General features: G+C 37.0%; 1 protein-coding gene across 1 annotated transcript in view; it reads right to left on the reverse strand.

Annotated features, from left to right (window-relative positions):
• LOC123529424 (glutamyl-tRNA(Gln) amidotransferase subunit B, mitochondrial-like) overlaps positions 1-15,660 on the reverse strand; it is a 56,544-nt gene extending 40,884 nt beyond the window's left edge. Inside the window, exons 1-3 of the mRNA XM_045309750.2 lie at positions 15,544-15,660; positions 6,098-6,278; positions 3,763-3,876 (exon numbers count right to left, since the gene is read on the reverse strand). Of these exons, the coding sequence (XP_045165685.2) occupies positions 3,763-3,876; positions 6,098-6,278; positions 15,544-15,626 (378 nt within the window). The 5' untranslated portion in view covers positions 15,627-15,660. The remainder of the gene's footprint in view (positions 1-3,762; positions 3,877-6,097; positions 6,279-15,543) is intronic.
• Positions 15,661-23,566: the final 7,906 nt, after the last annotated feature.

The raw sequence follows: 23,566 nt of genomic DNA on the forward strand, positions 1-23,566 counted from the left end.
TTCTAAAATCGGGCCAGCAGTTTCACACAAGAAGATTTTTAAAGTTTCCACTACATACATATACAGAAAAGTGACCACGCCCTCTGGCGACCATGTTTTTTGATGAATCAAAATAATTTGAACAATCTTGGTTAAGGGTGACATATTTATGTAAAGTTATTCTAAAATCGGGCCTGAAGTTTCACACAAGAAGATTTTTAAAGTTTCCACTGTATACATATAGGAAAAAGTGACCACGTCCTCTGGTGGCCATGTTTTTTGATGAAGCAATATAATTTGAATAATCTTGGTAGAGGGTGACAAAAGGACTATTTGTGTGAAATTATTTCAAAATTGGACCATCGGTTTAGGAGATATCATTTTAAGATTTTTATATTTTTAGCTCTTACGGCCCCTATGTGCAACCAAGTGGAACCATTTGAACAACTTTGGTAGAGGACCATCCAAGGCACGGATGGACGCACGACAGACACAGCGTGATCATTGCTCTGGTGAGCTAAAAAGTATGTTTTTTTCCCCCAATTCTGAATTAAAAATTCCCAAATGAGTTTTATCTTTTCGGGTTTTTGCTGTTTTATTTGTATACATTGTCTTTTGGTTATCAAAACAAAAGCTATACTGTTGAACAATTACTGAAATGCAATCCATTAATATTTTACACATAAAATATCTTTACATACATTGAGGTTTTTGTAAATTTGCAAATTTTCCCAATTAAGAACATATCCAAGAGCATTTTCCCAATTCCACTGGTATTGGTGGCATTCCCAAAATGATGAAAAAGAGGCCTGGAAATGTAAAAGCATTTAACAAAGTACATTATGAGCCATGCCATGGGAAAACCAACATAGTGGCTTTGCGACCAGCAGTCTGGTCAGGATCCATGCTGTTTGCTAACGGTTTCTCTAATTGCAGTAGGCTTTAAAAGCAAACAGCATGGATCCTGACCAGACTGCGCGGATGCGAAGGCTGGTCTGGATCCATGCTGGTCGCAAACCCACTATGTTGGTTTTCTCATGGCACGGCTCATATAGTTTCATCTGCTTTAATGCAAAAATTTAAAACAAAATTCTAAGTTAAAGTTAAAAGAGACATAATTTTACCAAAACATCAGCTAGACTTACGTAACTTGTCCTGTGGGATCTTTTTATTAGGAGATATGTGTGAAGTTTCAAAGCATTTTGCATAGTAATCTCTGAAAAACCTGTTTACATGCAAACCATTTGCAAATGGCCAGTTATATCACAGTCAATGATGTTATAGTTATAACTAAAACATGGTTATTTGGTTACAACCAGCAAATTCAGTGAATTTAAATCCCCCGCCAACTAGGTTGTTTTGTGAATGAGGGGACTGTATTTTTAAAGATATTTAATATCCAGATATACACATGTTATGTACAAAAGAACTATGCAATGGTTTGTTGGTTCCTAGCTTTTACAAAATCATTGAGAAAAACTCTGCCCTATATTGATCAATATTTTAAGATTCATGAATGTCTATCAATGGATTACTTTGTTTTATAGAAATTAATGAACTTAAGAAATTAAAGGGCTACTGAAGAGATCCTGATAAAAGATATGCAAGCACCACCGCTCTATAGTGATCTATATCTGTATTAAATTTCATGAAGATCAATCAATGGATTACTTTCAATTTTGTTATGTGGGAATATATGCACTGGGAAATAATTTAAGGGCCATAACTCTGAAGTTAATAAAGTGATCCTGACAAATTTATGAGTGCACCACAGCCTCTTCATTTGTGTAAAGCTTCTTGAAGGTCAATCAAAAAGTACTTAGATACAGCAAAAAAATCCAATCAAGGGGAAAAATTCTACTTTTTCTGGGTCAGGAGGATAATACAACATGTGAGCATAGGTACTGTGCTAATAAATCGTTATGTGAGGTTTCGTAATTCTTTTTAAAGTACTTCTTGAATTACAGTTGTTTTCATTTTTTTTTTCAAAATCAAGGTGAAAAAGTGCGGCTACGTGATTTTAGCTGAAATACTTTTAAATTATGAGCATTTTAATTTTTTTCAAATAAATCAAGGCGAAAAAGAGGAAAATACCATAGGTGAGCAGAGGTAATGTGCTTATTGATAATAAGTCATGGTGTGGTGATTCTAGCTTATCTATTTTATGAATTATAAGCATTTTCGCTTCTGGACAGACACATTCAAGCACACATGCACACAAGCACAGTTGGACAGACGAACAGCCAGAGGGAAAACACCTAAACAATATCCCTCTGCCTTCGATGGGAGATAATAACATGGAACAAGAGGGTCATGATGACCCTGGATCGCTCACCTGAGTAATATGAGCTACATGTTTTAAATGTCAAATTGATGATAAAATATTAAGAAAGTCAGTATGTCACATTCATGGTCAATGAAATTCAGTTGTACGATTTGTGTGCAAAACTGTATATGTCATCAAAATTTCAAGGCTGTATCTTAAAAAAACAAGAAAGTAGGTCAGTAGGTCAAGGTCACAGTCAAGTGACATCATATTACTTGGGGTCATCAGATAATTTATAATAACCAAACAGTCTTGGAAATAGGATCACATGGTTTTTTAAGTATTTTTCCTATATAACTCACATAATAACTAAGTGACACCAGGGCGGGGCCTCTTTTAACCCCAGGGGCATAATTTGAACAATTTTGGTAGAGGACTTCTAGACAATGCATCATACCAAATATCAAAAGCCTAGGTCGTATGGTTTCAGACAAGAAGATTTTTAAAGCTTTTTCCTATATAAGTCTATATAAAACTTAGGACCCCCAGGGCAGGGCCTCTTTTCACCCAAGGGGAACAATTTGAACAATTTTGGTTGAGGACCATAAGACAATGCAACAAACCAAATATCAAAGGTCTAAGTGTTGTGGTTTCAAACAAGGAGATTTTTAAACTTTTTTTCCTATATAAGTCTATGTAAAACTTGGGACCCCCATGGCGGGGCCATATTTGACCCTAGGGGAATAATTTATATTTAAATATCAAAGCCCTAGGCCATGTGGTTTTGTACAAGAAGATTTTCAAAGTTTTCCCTATATAAGTCTGTATAAACCATGTGACCCCGGGGCAGGGCCATATTTGACCCTAGGGGGATAATTTGAACAATCTTAGTAGAGGACCACTAGATGATGCAACATACCAAATATCAAAGCCCTAGGCCATGTGGTTTTGTACAAGAAGATTTTCAAAGTTTTCCCTATATAAGTCTATATAAACCATGTGACCCACGGGGTGGGGCCATATTTGACCCTAGGGGGATAATTTGTATAATTTTGGTAGAGGACCACTAGATGATGCTACATACCAGATATCAAAGCCCTAGGCCCTGTGGTTTTGAACAAGAAGATTTTTTAAGTTTTTCCTTTCGGTTGCCATGAACAATTTTGAAAGGGGACCACCCAAGGATCATTCCTGTGAAGTTTGGTGTAATTCTGCCCAGTGGTTTTCAAGAAGAAGATTTTATTAGGAATTGTTGACGGACAACGGACTACGCACGATGGACGACGCACAACTGACGACAGACGACGGACATCAAGTGGTCACAATAGCTCACTTTGTCACTTTGTGACAGGTGAGCTAAAAATATTCTAACATTATGCCACATTAAGTCTTTCTTACAAAAAATAATTTAAAACTTAAAATAAAATAAGAGCAAGGCAGAAAACATTGGAACACATAGAACTGGTATAACGAGAACTCATAATTGATTTAGTACAACAAATGACTTACGTACTTACTGGTAAGTCAGCATAAAAATAATGTTTTCTGTCAAATCTTGACACTTTGTTAATTCTGCATTGCAGAGCGAGGGCAGTGAGTACTCCAGCCTCAACACAGCGCCTATTCAATACCTGAAATATTAAATGTCGCTGATTAACTCAAAATATGTTTACAAGAGTTATTATAATTCTGTATAGCTGGTGCTCTAGCTTTGAGAAAGAAACTATGCAATATCTGCAATGTTAAATGATTCAACTCAATATAATGTTATGTTTACACGTGTGAAGAAAGCAAAGTCTCTTTACTGTGAACAAGTGCTGTCTGTTGACAATGTGATAGACTATTCAAGTTGATGGAAGTATGGCGTCAAAATATTACCAGAGAGTTTCACACAAAAAGAAGAAAAAAAGATAAAACAAACAATGTACCTGTATTTGTGAATTTGGATAAGTCTTGTAATATATTGCAACATGTGACCATAATGATAAGCAAGTGTTCAAAGTTTCAAAGCCATATATATCGAACAGTTTAGACAAAATATGGAATGTTTTGCGAAACTTCACTAATTTCTATCTCAAAAAGGGCCATAACTGAGCTAAAGTCCTTGTCGTAGTTATGTAGTCTTGCTTACAATGTGCAGACTATGATGGTGGTTAAACTTTCAAAGACATATGACAGACAGGTAAGGCAAAAAATGGACTGGTATGAAAATTTAACCAATTTCCAAGTCCAAAATGGACCATTACTCAGCCAAAATAGTTGACAGAGTTATGTACTCTTGCCTACAGGTAGAGACAAATATAATAAACAAGTGTTCAAAGTTTCAAAGCCACATGTTAAATAGTTGTGCCCCCCCCCCCCCCCCCCCCCCCCCCTGTGGGCTTCCCCTCGCGCCAATGCACGCGCCTGCTCAAAAAGTATTTGATATAAGTGATGAAAACCTTGCATGAGTCTTTAACCATGATATGAACTTGCGCACCTCCTATTTTTGATCTGGCTACGCCCTCTATTTTTAGAGTTATGGCCCCTAAAATAGTCATAAATGCACATTTTCACCTTGTGACATGCCTAGCTCAGGAAGTAACTGATATAGATTCATGAAACCTTGCATGAGTCTTAATCATGATATGAACTTGTGCACCTCCTATTTTTCATTTTGGTCTGCCCCCTATTTTTAGAGTTATGGCCCCTAAAATAGGCAAAAATGCCCATTTTCACCTTGTGACTCGCCTAGCTCAAAAAGTATATGATATAAATTGATGAAACCTTGTATGAGTCTTTATCATGATATGAACTTGTGCACCTCCTATATTATGTCTGGCTCCGCCCCTTATTTTCAGAGTTATGGCCCCTGAAATAGTCAAAAATGCACATGTTCACCTTGTGACATGCCTATAGTTCAAAAAGTACTTCATATAAATTGATTTAACTTTGTATGAGTCTTTGTCATGATATGAACCTGCGCACCTCCTACTTTTTGTCTGGATCCACCCCTATTTTCAGAGTTATGGCCCCTAAAATAGTAAAAAATGCACATTTTCACCTTTTGACGCACCTAGCTCAAAAAGTATTTAATATAAATGGTTGAAAACTCGCATAAGTCTTTATCATGATATAAACATGCACACCTCTTATTTTTTTGGCCGTCTCCACCCTCTATTTTTAAAGTTATGGCCCCTGAAATAGTAAAAAAATGCACATTTTCACCTAATTATGTGCCTCGCTCAAAAAGTATTTAATGTAATTCATGAAGCCTTGCTCGAGTCTTTATCATGATTTGACCTTTCACATTTGGCATTCTTCTTCAGAATCTTTGCACTTATTACAGAGTTATGGCCCTTGAAATAGCCAAAATAGAGGATTTTTTGTTTGTGATGCTCACAGCTCAAAAATATATGGCCTAGAATAATGAATCCTTTCCATAAAATGTTTGTTTAGGCTAAACCCCATTAACACTGCAAACATTTGAATTACTGCTCCTTATTTGTGACAAATGTACCTACAGACACATTCTAGTCTTTACAAAACATGGACTTGTACGAAATCTGAACCAATTTCCGAGTCTAAAAAGGGCCATAATTCAGCCAAAATACTCAACAGAGTTACGTAACTCTTGCCTACTGGTACAGACTGTTATAATTAATAAACGAGTGTTCCAAGTTTGAAGTAAATATCTTTGACGGTATACAACATATTACCATTTCATAACAACTTTACCCAACGCCATATAGCTCTCCATATTCTTCGAATTGTCAAGCTAAAAATTAGTCTGTTAGTTAGATTAGTAATGCTACCCCTTTGTAGCACACTTTGACTCAGTTGTAATAATGAATGTATAAGCAGACAGCTTACTGGTAATGTTCCTGGTAGAGCAGAATCTAAGAAAGCCACTTGTGTATTGGCTGGTCCTCCATATTTGGATGAGGCCCCAGAGAAGAGCTTCCCTTCAGCTTTTATCTGAGCATGAACTTCAAGCCCAATCACTGGCTTCCAGTCTGGTTTGATATCCTGTTTGAGTTGTGTAGATCTATATCTGAAAATCATAATTGTCACCAAAAAATGAAAATTAATCATTGATAAAGAGTGAAGCATGAAAGTAAAGATCTGTCTGTTCATGGTAATGGCATTTACATTACCTGAAAGATGTTTACATCATAAACCATTTACTGACAATACAGTGTGTATTAATGGAGCTGTTCCAAAAAATATCCACACCTCCATGTGGAAACAGTTTTTAAAGGAACACGTGGGGTTGGGGGAGGGGGTAATTTAAAAGGAGAGTGGGGGAGATGTCTAGAGGGAAGGAGCTAGTGGGAATTTGTGAGGTCATTATGTTGTTTGTTTTGTTGTGTAGAAACAGTTTTCTAAGCCTGGGGAGGGGGATTTTTCACATAAATTGTAGGGGAGGGGGTTATTTGAAGACACCAGACAGGGAGGGGTTGGTTTGAAACAGGGGAGGGGGTGTATTTTGAGGTGAGCAGAAATCACACATCGTCGCCTGAGGTCTATGAATTAAATAATTGTATAGACTTGAGTGTTGAAGTGGTAGAGGCAATTTAAATCTTCAGGAGAGGGGTTAATTTTCTTTAAAAGAACTGCTTCCACAGGGGATGTCCAGATATTTTCTGGAAGGCAGTGGCTATACAGTGGCTATATAGGTAGCCTTACCCATTTGGCTTATCAAGATGACTTATTTTATGATCTGATATTTTACAGCTGTCATCCCTCTAAGCCTTAAGTTCTGTATCTGCATTTTATGCTGTTAGGAAAAGGGAGACATAAAACAAGACGGTCATGATGACCCTGGATCGCTCACCAGAGTAATATGAGCTACATGTTTCAAATGTCAAACTGATGATTCTTAGAAATTTTTTGGAAGATTTTCTGATGTACAATCAAGTAACCCAATGGGGCAGGGCCAATTTGACCCCGGGGGTCATGATTTGAATAAAGTCTGTAGAAGTCTACTAGGCAATGTAACATATCAAATATCTAAGATCTAGGCCTTCTGGTTTATTTTCAGCAAATTTATGAAGATTTCCCTATGTACAATCAAGTAACCCCTGGGGCTGGGTCAATTTGACCCTGGGGGGTCAAGGTTTGAACAACTTCTGTAGAGGTCCACTAGGCAATACTACATGTCAAATATCTAAGCTCTAGGCCTTCTGGTTTATTTTTAGAAAACTTTGAAGATTTTTCTATGTACAATCAAGTAACCCAATGGGGCGGGGTCAATTTGACTCAGGGGGTCATGATTTGAACAAATTTTGTAGAAGTCTACTAGGTAATGCTACATGTCAAATATCTAAGATCTAGGCCTTATGGTTTATTTTTAGAAATTTTTTGAAGATTTTCCTATGTAAAATCAAGTGACCCCTGGGGCGGGGTCAATTTTGACCCCCAGGGTCATGATTGAATAAATTTTGTAGAGGTCTACTAGGCAATGCTACATGTGAAATATCTAAGCTCTAGGCCTTATGGTTTATTTTTAGAAAATTTTTGAAGATTTTCCTATGTAAAATCAAGTGACCCCTGGGGCGGGATCAGTTTTGATCCTGGGGTCATGATTTTAACAACTTTAGTAGAGGTCTACTAGGCAATGCTACATGTCAAATATTTAAGCTCTAGCGCTTCTGGTTTTTGAGAAGAAGATTTTTTAAAGATTTTCCTATGTAAAATCAAGTGACCCCTGGGGCGGGGTCAATTTTGACCCCGGGGTCATGATTTGAACAAATTTGGTAGAGGTCCATTAGGCAATGCTTCACACAAATATCTAAGCTCTAGGGCTTCTGGTTTTTGAGAAGAAGATTTTTAAAGTTTTTCCTTTCTGTTGCCATGGCAACTAGAGTTCTGCACGGAATTCAATTCTTTGAAAAAATTTTGTAGAGCTTCACCCAAGGAACATTCCTGTGAAGTATGGATGAAATTGGCCTAGCAGTTTATGAGGAGATGTTTTTTAAAGTAAAAGTTTACGGATGACGGACGGTGACTGATCCTAATAGCTCACCCTCAGCCTTTGGCTCTGGTGAGCTAAAAATCCAAAAAAGTCATAATATACCGGTCAGACTTACTTGCTTTAATAAATTTAACATTAATATTCATGTAGAAACTTCAAATGGGTTGAATTTAATCCATACTTTTAAATAAGAGAGTTAAAGGGAATTCCTATAGTTTTTTATGCGCATCTTTCTGCGCAGCCGACACTTTCTATGGAAAACTGAACTGAAGTCAACATTTGTTGACACATGTTACAGACAATCTTAAATATGAGGAATCTTGAATGAAATGACATTTTTGATAAGTTTTATCAGTAATCAAATGTTGATACTGGTTTATGTTGTATTGACAAGTATCATGCCTGACAGGTATCTTGCTATTTTTGTGGTTGTGTTTTCACATCGTATTTTAGTACAAAGACAGTGTTGTTCATATAATGTATGATAATTGACTTAGTACTGATAAGACACTATCACCTTTCAGATTATTTAGTATTCAATTACAGTAAGAATTAGGAATTTTTAAAACATTTTTTTTAACTTCTAGCAGACATATGTAATCAATTTGGCCAGGTTCGCGCAAATTTCCGTCCGAACAGGTGTTGTATTCTAGCGGTCTTAACACAAAATTTAGCCTGGTGACCCATACATTTTTAGCCATTTTTATGCTCACAATACAATTATCTATACACAAGAAAAACAGAAACAAATTCTATGAAAGAGTTTTTTCAAGATTTAAAAAAATATTCTTCACTATGGGTATTTTTCATTGAAAAAAGTTCACAAAAGTAAATATGAAACAATATTTTTTTTTTCATTTGTACCCATTATTGTAAGGATAGAGTATTACAAATATGACTATGATATCAAATAAGTATATAATAAAATCTGTAAAAAGAAAAAAAACGTATTGTGCTGTCTTGATGTATATTTTGGTTGGTATTTATAAAAAAGCAGAAAATTATGAAAATGTTGAAAAATCGTGGCAGTTTCAGCAACAGTGGGTGTGTTCAAAACAATTTTTCACAAAAACAAGCCTGGTGACCTATTGTTTTTATTTGTTCATTGTTTTCAGCACAAATTTTCCTATCATATATGTGAATTTAAAAAAATTCTATAAAAGGAAAAAAACTATAGGAATTCTCTTTAAATCTTCGAAAATATGTGACAGGTGCAAGGAGATATCTACCCTGACATCGGTTTCAATATACAGCAGACTGCCGATGATACTAAAGTGCAGAAACAAAACACAAAATATACATTCATAAAGTGTCAGCGAGGCAAGTTTATGCTTTATTGTAGACATAAATTCATTATCAGAGAGGTAATCATAACAAATACTTTGTACATGTACCAGAAAATGTTCTAAAACTGACAATGGATTTCATTGGGGTTTTCCTAATAGAAATATGCAGAATTAGTTTGGACATGACAAACTCAGTGACAGTCAAAAGTTATCATGCTATCCCGAAACGCCCTGTTATATGGACTACTATATAGGTAGCCGGCTCTATATATAGTATATATAGAGCCGGCTACCTATATAGGGGACTATCGTATATGAGCACTAGGATGAGCACACAGGTTGCTGGCTCTTTAAAAACAAGAGGACCATGATGGTCCTGAATCTCTCACCTGTCTCCACATGACCCAATTTTCATGAAGATCCATTGAAAAATATGGCTTCTAGAGAAGTCACAAGGTTTTTCTATTATCTGACCTAATGACCTAGTTTTTGAAGGCACATGACCCAGTTCTGATCTTGACCTAGATATTATCAAGGGGAACATTCTCACCAATTTTCATGAAGATCTCATGAAGAGTATAGCCTCTAGAGAGGTCACAAGGTTTTTCTATTTTTATACCTACTGACCTAATTTTGGCAACATGTGACCCAGTTTCAAATTTTATCTAGATATCATCAAGGTGAACATTCAGACAAATTTTCGTGAAGATCCATTGAAAAATATGGCCTCTAGAGTGGTCAAAAGGTTTTTCTATATTTAGACCTACTGACCTAGTTTTTGACCACAGTTGACCCAGTTTCGAACTTGACCTAGATATCATCAAGATGAATATTCAGACCAACTTTTATACAGATCCCATGAAAAATATGGCCTCTAGAGAGGTCACAAGGTTTTTTTATTATTTGACCTACTGACCTAGTTTTTGAAGGCATGTGAACCAGTTTTGAACTTGACCTAGATGTCATCAAGGTGAACATTCTGACCAATTTTCATGAAGATCCTTTGAAAAGTATGGTCTCTAGAGAGGTCACAAGATTTTTTTCTATTTTTAGACCTACTGACCTAGTTTTTGACCGCAGTTGACCCAGTTTCAAACCTGACCTAGATATCATCAAGATGAACATTCAGACCAACTTTCATACAGATCCCATGAAAAATATGGCCTCTAGAGAGGTCACAAGGTTTTTTCATTATTTGACCTACTGACCTACTTTTTGAAAACACGTGACCCACTTTCGAACTTGACCTATATATAATCAAGGTGAACATTCTGACCAATTTTCATGAAGATCTATTCATAAGTATGGCCTCTAGAGAGGTCACAAGGTTTTTCTATTTTTAGACCTACTGACCTAGTTTTTGACTGCACGTGACCCAGTTTCGAACTTGACCTAGATATCATCAAGATGAACATTCAGACCAACTTTCATACAGATCCCATGAAAAATATGGCCTTTAGAGAGGTCACAAGGTTTTTCTATTATTTGACCTACTGACCTAGTTTTTGAAGGCACGTGACCCAGTTTCGAACCTGACCTAGATATCATCAAGGTGAACATTCTGACCAATTTTCATGAAGATCTTGTGAAATATATGGCCTCTAGAGAGGTCACAAGGTTTTTCTATTTTTAGACCTACTGACCTAGTTTTTGACTGCACGTGACCCAGTTTCGAACTTGACCTAGATATCATCAAGCTGAACATTCTGACCAATTTTCATAAAGATCCCATAAAAAATGTGACCTCTAGAGTGGTCACAAGCAAAAGTTTACGCACGCACGGACGGACGGACGACGGACGCTGCGCGATCACAAAAGCTCACCTTGTCGCTTTGTGACAGGTGAGCTAAAAACATATTATAAAGGATCATTATGTTAGTTAAATAAATAACATTTCTCGGAACAGGCTATATAGCAACTGCCTTTCTGGAAATAGTGATTGCATTCGCTAGAACACATTGTTGCATCCAATATCACAAATAGGGCTGTCATCGATAGAAACGATATCGATGTATCAACGATATTTTTTTGTCGATCGATTATCGATTCCCATTTTCAAAAATCGATATTTTACAGAGAGAAAAAAACTACCCAAATAAACACTTAGACCCTAAAAAACAACTAAAGTTCACAAAATTGTAAATTTGGATAAATGCAAAAAAAGGAGTGAAGGCAAAATAAAAATGAAAGATGTTATTAATTTTTATGTATAATTTGTATTTCTTTTATTTTATAAATACAAATACAACACAATCAAACAGAAATATGTAAAGTAGGCAATAAAACTACAAATAGCATTTACAGGAAGGTATATAGTATGCATATGAACAAATAGGTCGTTAATCTAACTTAATAATCAATATATCGATGTATCGTCGATATTTGTCTTCTGATATATCGGTATCGCCGATACGCCACAGACCCAATCAATGACAGCCCTAATCACAAAGCACTTCCAGGTCAACAATATTCTCTACGATCTACAGCACGGTTTTAGGGAAAAAAGGTCATGAGAAACCCAGCTATTAGAACTAGTGGAAGATCTATCAAGAAACCTAATCCAAGGTCACCAAACAAACTTAATACAATTAGATTTCTCGAAAGCATTCGATAAGGTCAACCACCTGAAACTTCGCTATAAACTCCACCAACATGGCATCCAGGGCAACACTTTACAATGGGTCAAATCTTTCCTAATAGGCCAGTCAGTCTTAGTTGATGGAGAGACTTCAGATGAAGTCCCAGTTACATCTGGAGTGCCCCAAGGTTACGTTTTAGGCCCTCTTCTCTTTTTACTCTATATTAACGACCTGCCCAAAAATCTAGTTTCACAGGTCCGGTTATTCGCTGATGGCTCTGCTGTTTTATATCACCGTCAAAAACTCTTCCCATGAAAGTATCCTCCAACAAGACCTTAACAGGTTACAGGTCTGGGAAAACAAATGGGACATGGAGTTCAACCCATCAAAATGCACAGTGATTAATATCACTAGGTCAAAAAACCCATTTAGGTCCAAATACTCACTCCATGGCCAAAGCCTTGAAATGTTAAGTGATGCCAAATATCATGGAGTCACTATCTCCTCAGAACTTAACTGGAACACACATGTTAACCAGGTCACCTCCAAATCAAGTCAAACCCTCAACTTCCTAAAAAGGAACATCCCAACTAATAACCCAAAAGTAAAAGTGTTTGCCTACAAAACCCTAGTCAGACCAGCTCTGTTTGGAGTCCATATACCAAACAAAACATCCATAAAATTAAAATGGTTCAGCGCAGGGCCGCACAATGGGTTTCAAACGACTACTCCACATGCAGCAGTGTCTCCCAAATGTTAGTTAAACTGGGGTGGCATTCGCTTGAACACAGAAGATCTGATGCCAGGTTATTAATGTTCTACAAAATGGACTGGTTGCAGTGCCCATGCCCCCTTATGTTTTACCCCCTACCCGCTTCACAAGACAGATGCACCCAATGTCTTACAAGCAGATCATAACACCCTGCAATTATTACAAATTCTCCTTCTTTCCAGCTACTATTGTCCTATGGAACTCTCTTCTGGCCAAATACGTTAGTATTGCTTTTACCCTCCTGTACATTTCCCGCACCTGCATGTAATACTAGATGAATGGGTGGATGGGTGGGTGGCTGGGTGGTTGGATGGATGAATAGATAGATAGACCAACAGATCTACATCTACATCTACATCGGTACAACCAACAATCGATTTATGATTATGACTGGTCGGCGCTGTCAGAGAAACAGTTGTTAAAGAAATTTAGTATATTACAGTATTAAAAGTAAAAGATAAAAGGACAGTATGCTACAGTTAAAATAGGACAGAATGGAAGAATTACATAGTGACCGCCGCCAGCCTCTCTGTAAAGATACTGAGGCTGGGGCTAGCTTTGACTGATGTGGGGAGGGAGTTCCAGAGACGGATGGTTCTAGGGAAATAAGAGTTAGCAAAGTATTGAGTGCTGGAATAAGGGATCAAGTAGTTCAGATTTCTAATGGGGGTCAAGTAACCTTGGTCAATAGCAACGGTCTGCGTCCTTACTTTGTAAAACAAAAGTAATGAATAGTTTAACCTACGGTACTGGAGAGTTTTCCATTCTAAGGATTTCAACATTTCAGTTACACTGCTTGTATAGTTGTAATCATTCATAACATACCTAGCTGCAGACCTTTGGACTCGTTCAAGTTTATGGGTGAGGGTTTTCTGCCAGGGATGCCACACAGTTGAACAGTATTCTAGCTGGGGGCGGACATAGGTGGTGTATGCAGCTTCTTTGACCTTTATGTTATCTGTCTTGACATTTCTCTGAATAAATCGAAGGGAAGAGGTTGCCTTAGAAATTATGTTTTCCATGTGTTGTGACCAGTTCAAATCATTGGAGATAGTTATTCCTAGGTATTTAGCTGTTGAGGTGGACTTTAACTCTGTATTGTGTAACCTGTAGGGATATATAAAGGGATTTCTCTTCCTACTTACTCTAAGGACTTCACATTTGTCGGGGTTGAATTCCATTTGCCAGACTCTTTCCCATGTTTCTAATTTATGGAGATCTTCTTGAAGGGCTATGCTATCATTATTTGATTTGACAGTGAGGTATACGATGGTGTCATCTGCAAACATACGGGTTTTACATTTGACTGAGTCAGGCAGGTCGTTAATGTATACAAGGAAAAGGCAAGGCCCAAGGACAGACCCCTGTGGAACTCCAGACAGGACCGGAAGTTCGCTGGACAGGTGACCTTCAACTGCGACCTTCTGAGTACGATTAGAGAGGAAGGATTTGACCCAGTTAGTTATTTGGGGACTAACACCTAGGGATTGTAACTTGTAAATTAGCCTCAAATGGTCGACTTTGTCAAATGCCTTAGAAAAATCCATTACAATGACGTCAGTTTGTTGGCCTTGTTCTAAATTACTATAAAGTTCCTGGGTAAAATTAATAAGCTGAGTTTCGCAACTATGACCCGACCTAAAACCATGCTGGAACTGGCTGATAATATTGTGTTTGTCAAAGAAGGACATAAGATTTGAAACCACGATGTGCTCAAGGAGTTTGGACGCAATACAGGTCAGAGAAATTGGTCGATAGTTGCTGGGTTTTGATTTGAGACCTTTTTTAAAGACTGGTGCAACTGTTGCCTTTTTCCAGTCTTGAGGGACAATGCCTGTATTTAGGGATAAATTGAAGATGTGGCAAAGGACAGGGGCGATTTCTTGATGAAGTTCCTTGAGAACACGGGGGGATAATTCATCTGGCCCTGACGCTGTATGTGGGGATAGGCCAAGAAGGAGTTTGTCAACACCCTCTGGAGTTACATTTATTTGGTCCATTAGGGAGGAAGGGGATTTTAACAGTTTGGAGCACAAATGTTTAAGGCTTAGGGGCTTCGGTGGGGAGAAAACTGATTCAAATTGCTTATTAAGGATGTTTGCTTTAGTGACTGGATCAGTATGGGTGAAACCATCTGATTTGAGAGGGGCTATGCCGACATTTTCTTTTTTGTTATGTTTGATGTAGCTATAGAATTTCTTATTTCTACCAGATTTCTTATTTCTACCAGTTAGATCGATAGACGGATAGATGGATAGATATATCAATAGATCGATAGATAGATAGATTGATAGATCGACAGATCGATAGATAGAATTGATCCTAGATGGATGGATGGATGGATCGATAGATAGATAGATTTGAGGCAATGCAAAAAGAGAGATTTGAGGCAATGCAAAAAGTTAGACAGTTTAAAACAATAGTTTTACAAAATAGTCAGTTACAACAACACAATCAGAGAATAAGAAACTAAAAGGTAAAGGTAAAGGTAAGTTTTATTTACTGTCGCTTGGTGAAACAATTAAGTGTCACACTTAAAAGTCATGAAAATAAAACACGGCATGGTTTTAAAATTTATCTGTCCGAATAATTATCACGTCCGACATCTGTCATATTTCCAACAAAATTCGTGTAATTTATGGTTTTCTTTGATATCATCTGAACGGTAGAACTCCATAATACAAAGGTTTAAGAAGAAAACTAACCTTCTGTGTGATTTTATAATACTGACAACAAAATACTGCCTTGATATTCCACAAAATTTGCAAACAGGCGAAAGTGCTGTCATTTTTTTGTCCGGAAATGGTACGGCTCTAAATATAGGCTGAACACCACTAAATCCAGCTCTTCTTTATTTCATATAAAAAATCCACTGACTTCATATCAGATTTTCAGACTTATATTCCCATAAAAACCTAGCTCGCTACTTTAGAAAAACAAAAAGAAAGGGGTGTTAACTTTTATATAAGAAAACTGCAGTTCGTTAAATACAACCCGCTGAATTTACTACTTTTCGCTTCTTTCAGTTTCTCTTTTCAAGGCATTAAATTCTTAGGCCGCCATTTTTACCTAGCATGCGATAGGAACATACCGATTTCAGTAGAATACAAAGTGATAATACTGAAACGCGGTAGGGTAAAAGTAAGCACGTTGTTGTCGGGAAAATGCACTGGGAAAGGAAAAAAAGATTAGTACTAATTATATTTGGACTACTTGTGATAGTCCAGCGGTGGCTTACATTCTATTTGGTAGTGATCAGCCTAAACTAAGGGTATGCCTAAAGGCATATAGACACTAAAAAAATAATGGCGGATACAAATAGTCCTCAGTTTTTTTGCTCTGTAGAGCTATTTTTCTTATTTTCTTTGCAATTTTTTTGCTAAAATCACATGACAGATCTATGCTTGACATGTAGGTAGCATTTTCATAATGAAATAACAACATTACAAAAATTTTCATGGTAACGTAGATCATACACCACCGGTATAATTTGGGGTCTCATTTTTTAGCTGATTTTGCAGTTTGTATGTTTGACTGAAATTATTTTTCTTGCATCAAACATGACCCCCACTTTTCTTTTGATTTTTAGTTAGTACTGACAATATTCTTCAAGAAAATGTAGGTTACAGAAATTTAAAATGGGTCCTGATGTGTGCTGCGGTCATTGGAATAAGGTCAATTTTATATAGAATAAAGATCAACAACTATTTATTGTGTTATAACCTATAAGATGACATTGGTAAAAATTGAAATCTGGCCAGATGATGGTGGAAATGGGCTACTTTGATTAGAATTTGATAGAAAATGACAAATTTATTGCAATTTCGTTGAAAATGAGGATAAAACCCAAAAATATCACATTTTCACTGTTTTGAGTGTATTATTTTCAAAAACTGCATATTTATAGCCTACTGATTGCTATTTTCTAGCCATCAGAGGTATAAGTGAACATTTTTAACAGTTTAAATGTGTAATTTGCATGCACATCAGAGCAGAAAATGTCAAAACAGGGCAAAACAAGGCTGCAAAAAATGTCAAGTAATCAAGTAAGTTTTTCCGCTAACATAAGTTGTTAAATCCAACAACAAAGTAAATTCGTTACCACTTTCGGTTGAGTAAATACGGCAAATAGACCTTTACAACGGACACGGACAGTGTAGACGTTCTATGTACTATGGTCAAAATCTGGGGGATTTCTCAAAACATAAAAATTGAAAAACATATTGTAACCGCAAGGATGCGTTTTATTTTCTAAGATACCATATTCAGGTGTTTTTGGCTAATTATCAAGACACAGGATATTTTTTATAATTCTTGACAATGTTATACTGCTGGGAATTAATATTGTCTGTGTAAGGAAAACACAGACGAACACCCATATATATACATCTTACGAAACATTTCCAAGTTCAATTTAATAGAACATCACTTTTCTTTAATTTTAATTGTTGTCTGCCATTTGATAAAATATTCTTTAAGTTTTGTAAATTAACGACATTTAACTTATTAGTCTGACAACAATGAATCAAATCAATAAAATAAATTTTGAACAGTTGATCTTTTTCATCTTAGCGGCCAAAATACGTTCTTAAGGTGAGTCCTGATATACATTAGCAATACACCAAGTTTGGCGACAGTATGTCTCAATCAGAATTTAATTCATTTGCCGGTAACAGTTTCTTTGTTTAGGTACAATAATTTTGACCTCAAATCAAATATCCCACAGCTATGCCTCTACATTATAACCAACTTTTGTCAAACTAGGTCAATCAAATTAGTATAGTAATTCGGAGAACAAGATTTATCGTTTTAGATACAGCAACTTTGACCCAAGCAAGCTGAAATGAATCTTAAGCTAGAGTTTTTATAAGCATTTAATATCCCATGTTTAACCTCAAACGTTTGTCTCTATTTTAAGTATCAAATAAGTTTAAAATTGGCTGCAGCTGCCAATATATCCAAGCCTTTCTATCTCAACAAAGTTTTATCTTAATCTCATTCTTATTTACAGTTATTTGGCTCAATCGATTTAAGTCAATAAGGAAGGTTATATTGTTATCACACCGGCGTTCGTGCCGATGTGGGTAAAACTTGGTCACCTTCTAAACCTCACTATCAACTGCCCCTATGATAATCAAACCTAATCACGCTTCTCGATACCATCTTAATCAAAAAGCATTACTTAAGGACTGATTTAGTTTAAGCGGGGTGGGGGGAGGGGGTAAAGATTTCGTATGCTCAACTCTTAACGCCTACATAAGTGGCATTGGCTTCAACTCGCGTCTCAAAAATGTGTATAGACAAGTCAAAACAATGCAACAAGTAAACTACATAATTTATATTTCTTATGAAGTAACCTTCCTCCTTCCCAAACTATGTCGTTACTATTTCAACTTTCGCTTTGAACAGGGTCTATAAGTCCTAACTTTAGACAGTAATCTCTGCAAATCGCTCTACATGTACATATATTTAAATTACAATCATTTATGATTGGAACCAAATACCAGTTTAACTGAAATTCTGTTCCATATTGTTACAAAAAGTAGACTTTCTTTATAACATAGAGCCACCTCGGAAGTATCATTAGCTCTTTCTTCGACTGAACTCATCTGTCACCAAAAGCAGGTGGAGCCGGTGTTTACAGGCCGTGTTACAGCTCGTTTTGTTTCTATTTTTCCCTCCAACACATTGACACACACTGATCTACAAAACATGTGACACTAAAATAGATAAAAAAAATTATTCTTCAAAACACCCAGACCTTAAGCCCCTCACCCTCCCCCGCCCCGCTCACCCCACCCCAGATACACTTTTACACCGACCATCAGTTATTCATTCTAATTTCTATTCATATTCCTTTCTTTTTTTTCAGTTCTTTGTGTTTCTTTTCTATTGTTTCAGTACAACCTACCCTTTCCCACATAATAAAAAATAGGTCAAAGATCTGTATTTTTTCTACCGCATTAACTTCTTTCTGTAAGCCTATACAACATGCTACTTTACTGGGCTAAACCTTAATCTCACTATGCGCTTCTATTTATAATCATATATACTGGACGTCATTGAAAAGTTACCACTTTTTCATGACCTGTGCGCGGTCTACTCATAGACCCTGTCTGATCATGTCTCCTAACCCCTTTCAATGACTGTCAGGTGAGAACAGCCCATACGACGTGCTATTTCACGACATGAAAGTTCGGCGTCAACCATGCCAATGGCCTGATGGCGTTGATCGTGCCTGAAACGTGGCATTCTTAGCAAAGATATTCTGTTTTTTAACGTATCCCCTTTAGTCTGTCGACTAACTTTCAAGTGCGATGAATGATTTGCGATAGAAATTTAGTACTTGTCGACATTGCTCGAAAAAGTAATTTTGCACGTTCAGCCAGGGCCTCAAATGGAGTTCATCGAATTTGACAAATCTTTACTCGAGTGACGTCTCTGTTGCGTTAAAAATGTAGTCGTGTTATGCTTTTAACACAGTCCAATGCGATATTATTCCTAATACAACAAGTTCCTAAAATATGCTTGAGAACCCCCCCCCCCCCCCACCAAAAAAAAAATGAACGAAATACAGAGTACGTTTACATTTACATTTCCATGTCCGTGTCCGTGATAAAGGTCTAATATTAAGAATACACTGCCTTTACACATTTGACCCGGTCAGACAGTGTTTTGCGTGAATTTGTTGCGCATAATCAGAGGGTCGCAATGGGGTTTGATTTACATATTGACCATTCGAATGTTACGACGTAGGTTAACTTTTGCGTAAAAAAAGATGTTTGACATGTTTCAAAAAAGCCACATTTCCATCCTCTGGTTAAGTAATATATAATCCGCGGAGCGCGTTCACTCAGTGAGTCGCCTCAAATAGAAAAGAAAAATTTTTTACGTCAGAGGTTATTTCTAAGGTCACGGAGTTTGATTGGCCAGCTTGTAATGACAACAGCTTTCGAGGTCAGTTGCTCAGTCAAGTGTGACTTACAAACCCTTAGTGTTCTTTCTCAAGAGAAGGAACAACAAAACCAGGCGGTAAAATCTATAAATAGTTTTTCAGCCGTATTGGCACACTTGTAGAAAAAGATGGTCATGGTGACCCTGGATCGCTCACTTGAGTAATATGAGCTACATGTTTCAAATGTCAAACGGATGCTAAAATATTAAGAAAGTAGGTCAGTAGGTCACATTTATGGTCACTGAAAGTCTGACAGTTTTTAGATCGGCGTGCAAAAACTGTGTATGTCATCAAATTTCAAGGCTGTATCTTAGGAAGCAAGAAAGTAGGTCAGTAGGTCACATTCATGGTCACTGAAAGTCAGTTTTAAGATCGGTGTGCTAAACTGTACATGTCATCTAAAATTCAAGGCTGTATCTTAAAAAACAATAAAGTAGGTCAGTAGGTCAAGGTCACAGTCCAAGGGCGGGGCCTCTTTTCACCTCAGGGGCATAATTTGAACAATTTTGGTAGAGAAACACTACAAAAGGCAACATACCAAATATCAATAGCCTAGGCCTTGCAGTTTCATTTTTAAAAAAAAATTCCTATATAAATCTATGTAAAACTTGGGACCCTCCCCCCGGGGGACGGGGGCATGGCCCCTTTTCACCCATGGGGCATAATTTGAACAATTTTGGTAGAGGACCACAAGGCAATGTTACAAACAAATTATCAAAGGTTTGAAACATTTTGTTTTCTTTGCATTAATTTTGAGAGCGTTGCTATGACTTTTGACGCTATAATGTATGTACCGTGACGTACAAACACTGATTTGATTGCATAATAACGAAAGACTTTTAGTCTTCCTCGTTCAGAAGGAAGTCAGATCGGCTCGTGTTGGAAGTGCGTTATATTTTCTGGTCCTTTGGGATCGTGGAGTCCATTCAATGCATGTGTAATAGAGTTCCACTTAAGCCGATGCTAGGGGTGTTGCACTTTCCCTCATGAGCTGACTTAATTATTTTGCTTGGTTGCATTCTATGCTTTCAAAGCTTCATCTTACAGATTTTATTAATTATCACAACAGCAATCGTAAAGTGCCGTATGGCGGCTGTAAAATGTCTCCCCGTATAGTACTTGGATTCAGTGGTGTTATATTTTCTGGTCCTTTTGGACCAAGGAGTCCATTCACTACATGTGTAATATAGTTCCGCTTAAGCCGGTGATAGGGGGTGTGAGAGGTATTGCACTTTCCATTACCTCTCATGAACAGACTCGATGAAACCGAGTCCGCTAAGTACTATTTTGCTTGGTTGCATTCTATGCTTCCAAATGACCTTACAGATTTTATTAATTTACTATGTAAAATATCATTTACCTTTCACCAAGACAACGTATTACTCAGTTTAATATGCTGATGTATTGCCCCTTGAAAATGTATGCTAGATATTAAAAATATGAAACAAGATGCTGTTTCGCATCTGTTTTTACCCGTTGCTTAATTCATATTAAATGGATTTGGACTAGGAAGCCATGTCAGATCGCTTATGCTAAAATCATCCTGATTTTATAATCAATCTCAATTCAAGTGCCAATATTATTCTCGCTCTATGATCAAATCAACAGCACCATTGCAAACACAATATTCTTGATGAACCAGACATCTCATTTTTTTTATCACAATCACTGATTCATACGCACATTATATCTTTGGAATATTAGGAATTTGCGAAGTAGCACCCACAAATGACTTATCTGAAAACGTGAAGATGAAATGCCACTTTTTGATGCACAATGCCTGAATAATTGACAAGAACGGAATCCACGAGAAAATTAAAGTGCGAAAAAAAACTTTATTGAAACCTCATTGAACCCAGCATGCAATTATGTATTATGTAGCATGACAGGAGAATGGGGAAAGACTCATTGTGTGGTGATGCATATCGTTTTACACGTGCTGATTTATCTCTCTTGTGAATAAAAGTACACTGTATTGACTTGATCCGTATAGCTTTATGCGATGATGTGGTATTTTTAAAACGCGAACCGTTTGACTCGGTGCGGGGGATGGGTATTTAGTAAACATATTTTTCTATCGTCCCTATCACGTCCTATTTGTCCCGAGTTCCCCCTCTTTAATTTCTTTTAAACACATTCAAATATCAATATGAAACTTTAAGGATTATAAATTACGTTCATAAAACAGGTTCCTAACTCTGCTATTTGCTTTGACATCAAGTTACATAACTCTGTATTTACCTTTTTACTTAAAATGTGAGAAATCATTGTTTTCTTTAAATGGCTATGAAACCAATAAAAGTATATTCACAAGGATAACTTTTAAAAAATGCACTTAGTCGCACTTAGCACTTGTTTTGAGAGGGCATGGATCGAGCCCAAAGTGATATGCCATTGAGAAAGGGTCTATGAAAGTTTAAAGTTCCGCCTCGGTAGCTCAGTGGGATAGTGCCCGCTTCGAGTGCGCAAGGTCGTGGGTTCCATCTCTGGCTTCGTCATACCAAATACGTAAGAATGGTATCAGAAATTCCCTTGGTTGACGCTCAGCATTAAAAAGGAACAGGCGTCCCCTCTCTCATACGCTCACGGCGATGTATATAATCAGGAATGAGGTGTCGAGAGCGATTTATCTAAGCAATCTGAATCATTCTGCCTAAAAGTGAATATAAACATGTATCCAGTCCCTGACATATTTCCATTGTTAAGATACTAACGGCATTTGTTTCAAATACGCAAGCTTTTAAGTACTCAACTCGCTCAGTTATCCAAAGTTTCCTAAACTGTTAAGCTCATTTCTGCAATAAGGCTGAAGCGATTGATGCAATATTCGACTTTCATTAGATTGGTTCTTCGCGTGTCATTGAGGTTTTTTTGTTCATTAGAGAAGGCCGCGGCCATACGGGGCAATATGGCTTTAATAAGCCAGCTTTCGATTGGTCACTTTTCATAAACGAAGCGCCATTTTGTTTTAGGTTTCTGGCTTGCTCTTTGTAATTAAAAGAAACCGCTCGGAGTCAGAAATTGGAGATGTTCGGCGTTTTAAAAAGTTTTCCTAGTAAAATCCTATTGTAAAACTGACTCGCCGAGGTGAGCTAGCAAAAGAAAGTCACATATACATCTGAGCTCAAACAACTGGTTCCATAACTGTCAAGGTACAAGTAATATATGACCAAGGGAAGTGCCTATGCTTTTTATATCATATCTTTAGCATTGAAATGAGGTCCAGTTGCTTAGGTGGTTATGCCTTAGACTAGCTGACAAACTATGTTGAGTGTTCCTTGTTAAAAGAGCTGATGAGACTAATATATCTCATATATAAAATTTTACTCTGGCTACCTCGCCTAAATGATTCATGTACCAATGATTCGTAAATGATTTGTATTGTAAACTAAATAACTTCAGGGATCAGGCAAATCACTCACTGTTATAAACTAGCAACGTACACCCATGCGGAGTGTCTCTGCGATATGAAAAATTGGGATTATGTGGCTGGCACACGATGGAAGATAAACCACTTGTGCAGGAAGCATAGTACCCATTTACCAAACTGCGCGTTTTAGGTGGTTTGAAATGCTCAATTGAGAACATTTTCATAACCATAGTTCTTCTAGTATACCTATGGGTAGAATATAACATGTACAGTGGCATTTTCTTTCTGATCTTGTGCCAGTGCATATGTACAACTACTGATTTTCAGCACAAACTACTATAGGCTGGAGGTATTTTACCTGACTGGTCTCAGTAGATTACTAAACCATGTGTCTATATCACAG

The sequence above is a fragment of the Mercenaria mercenaria genome, chromosome 13 (genome assembly GCF_021730395.1).
Source record: "Mercenaria mercenaria strain notata chromosome 13, MADL_Memer_1, whole genome shotgun sequence".
Classification (NCBI taxonomy): Eukaryota; Metazoa; Mollusca; class Bivalvia; order Venerida; family Veneridae; genus Mercenaria; species Mercenaria mercenaria.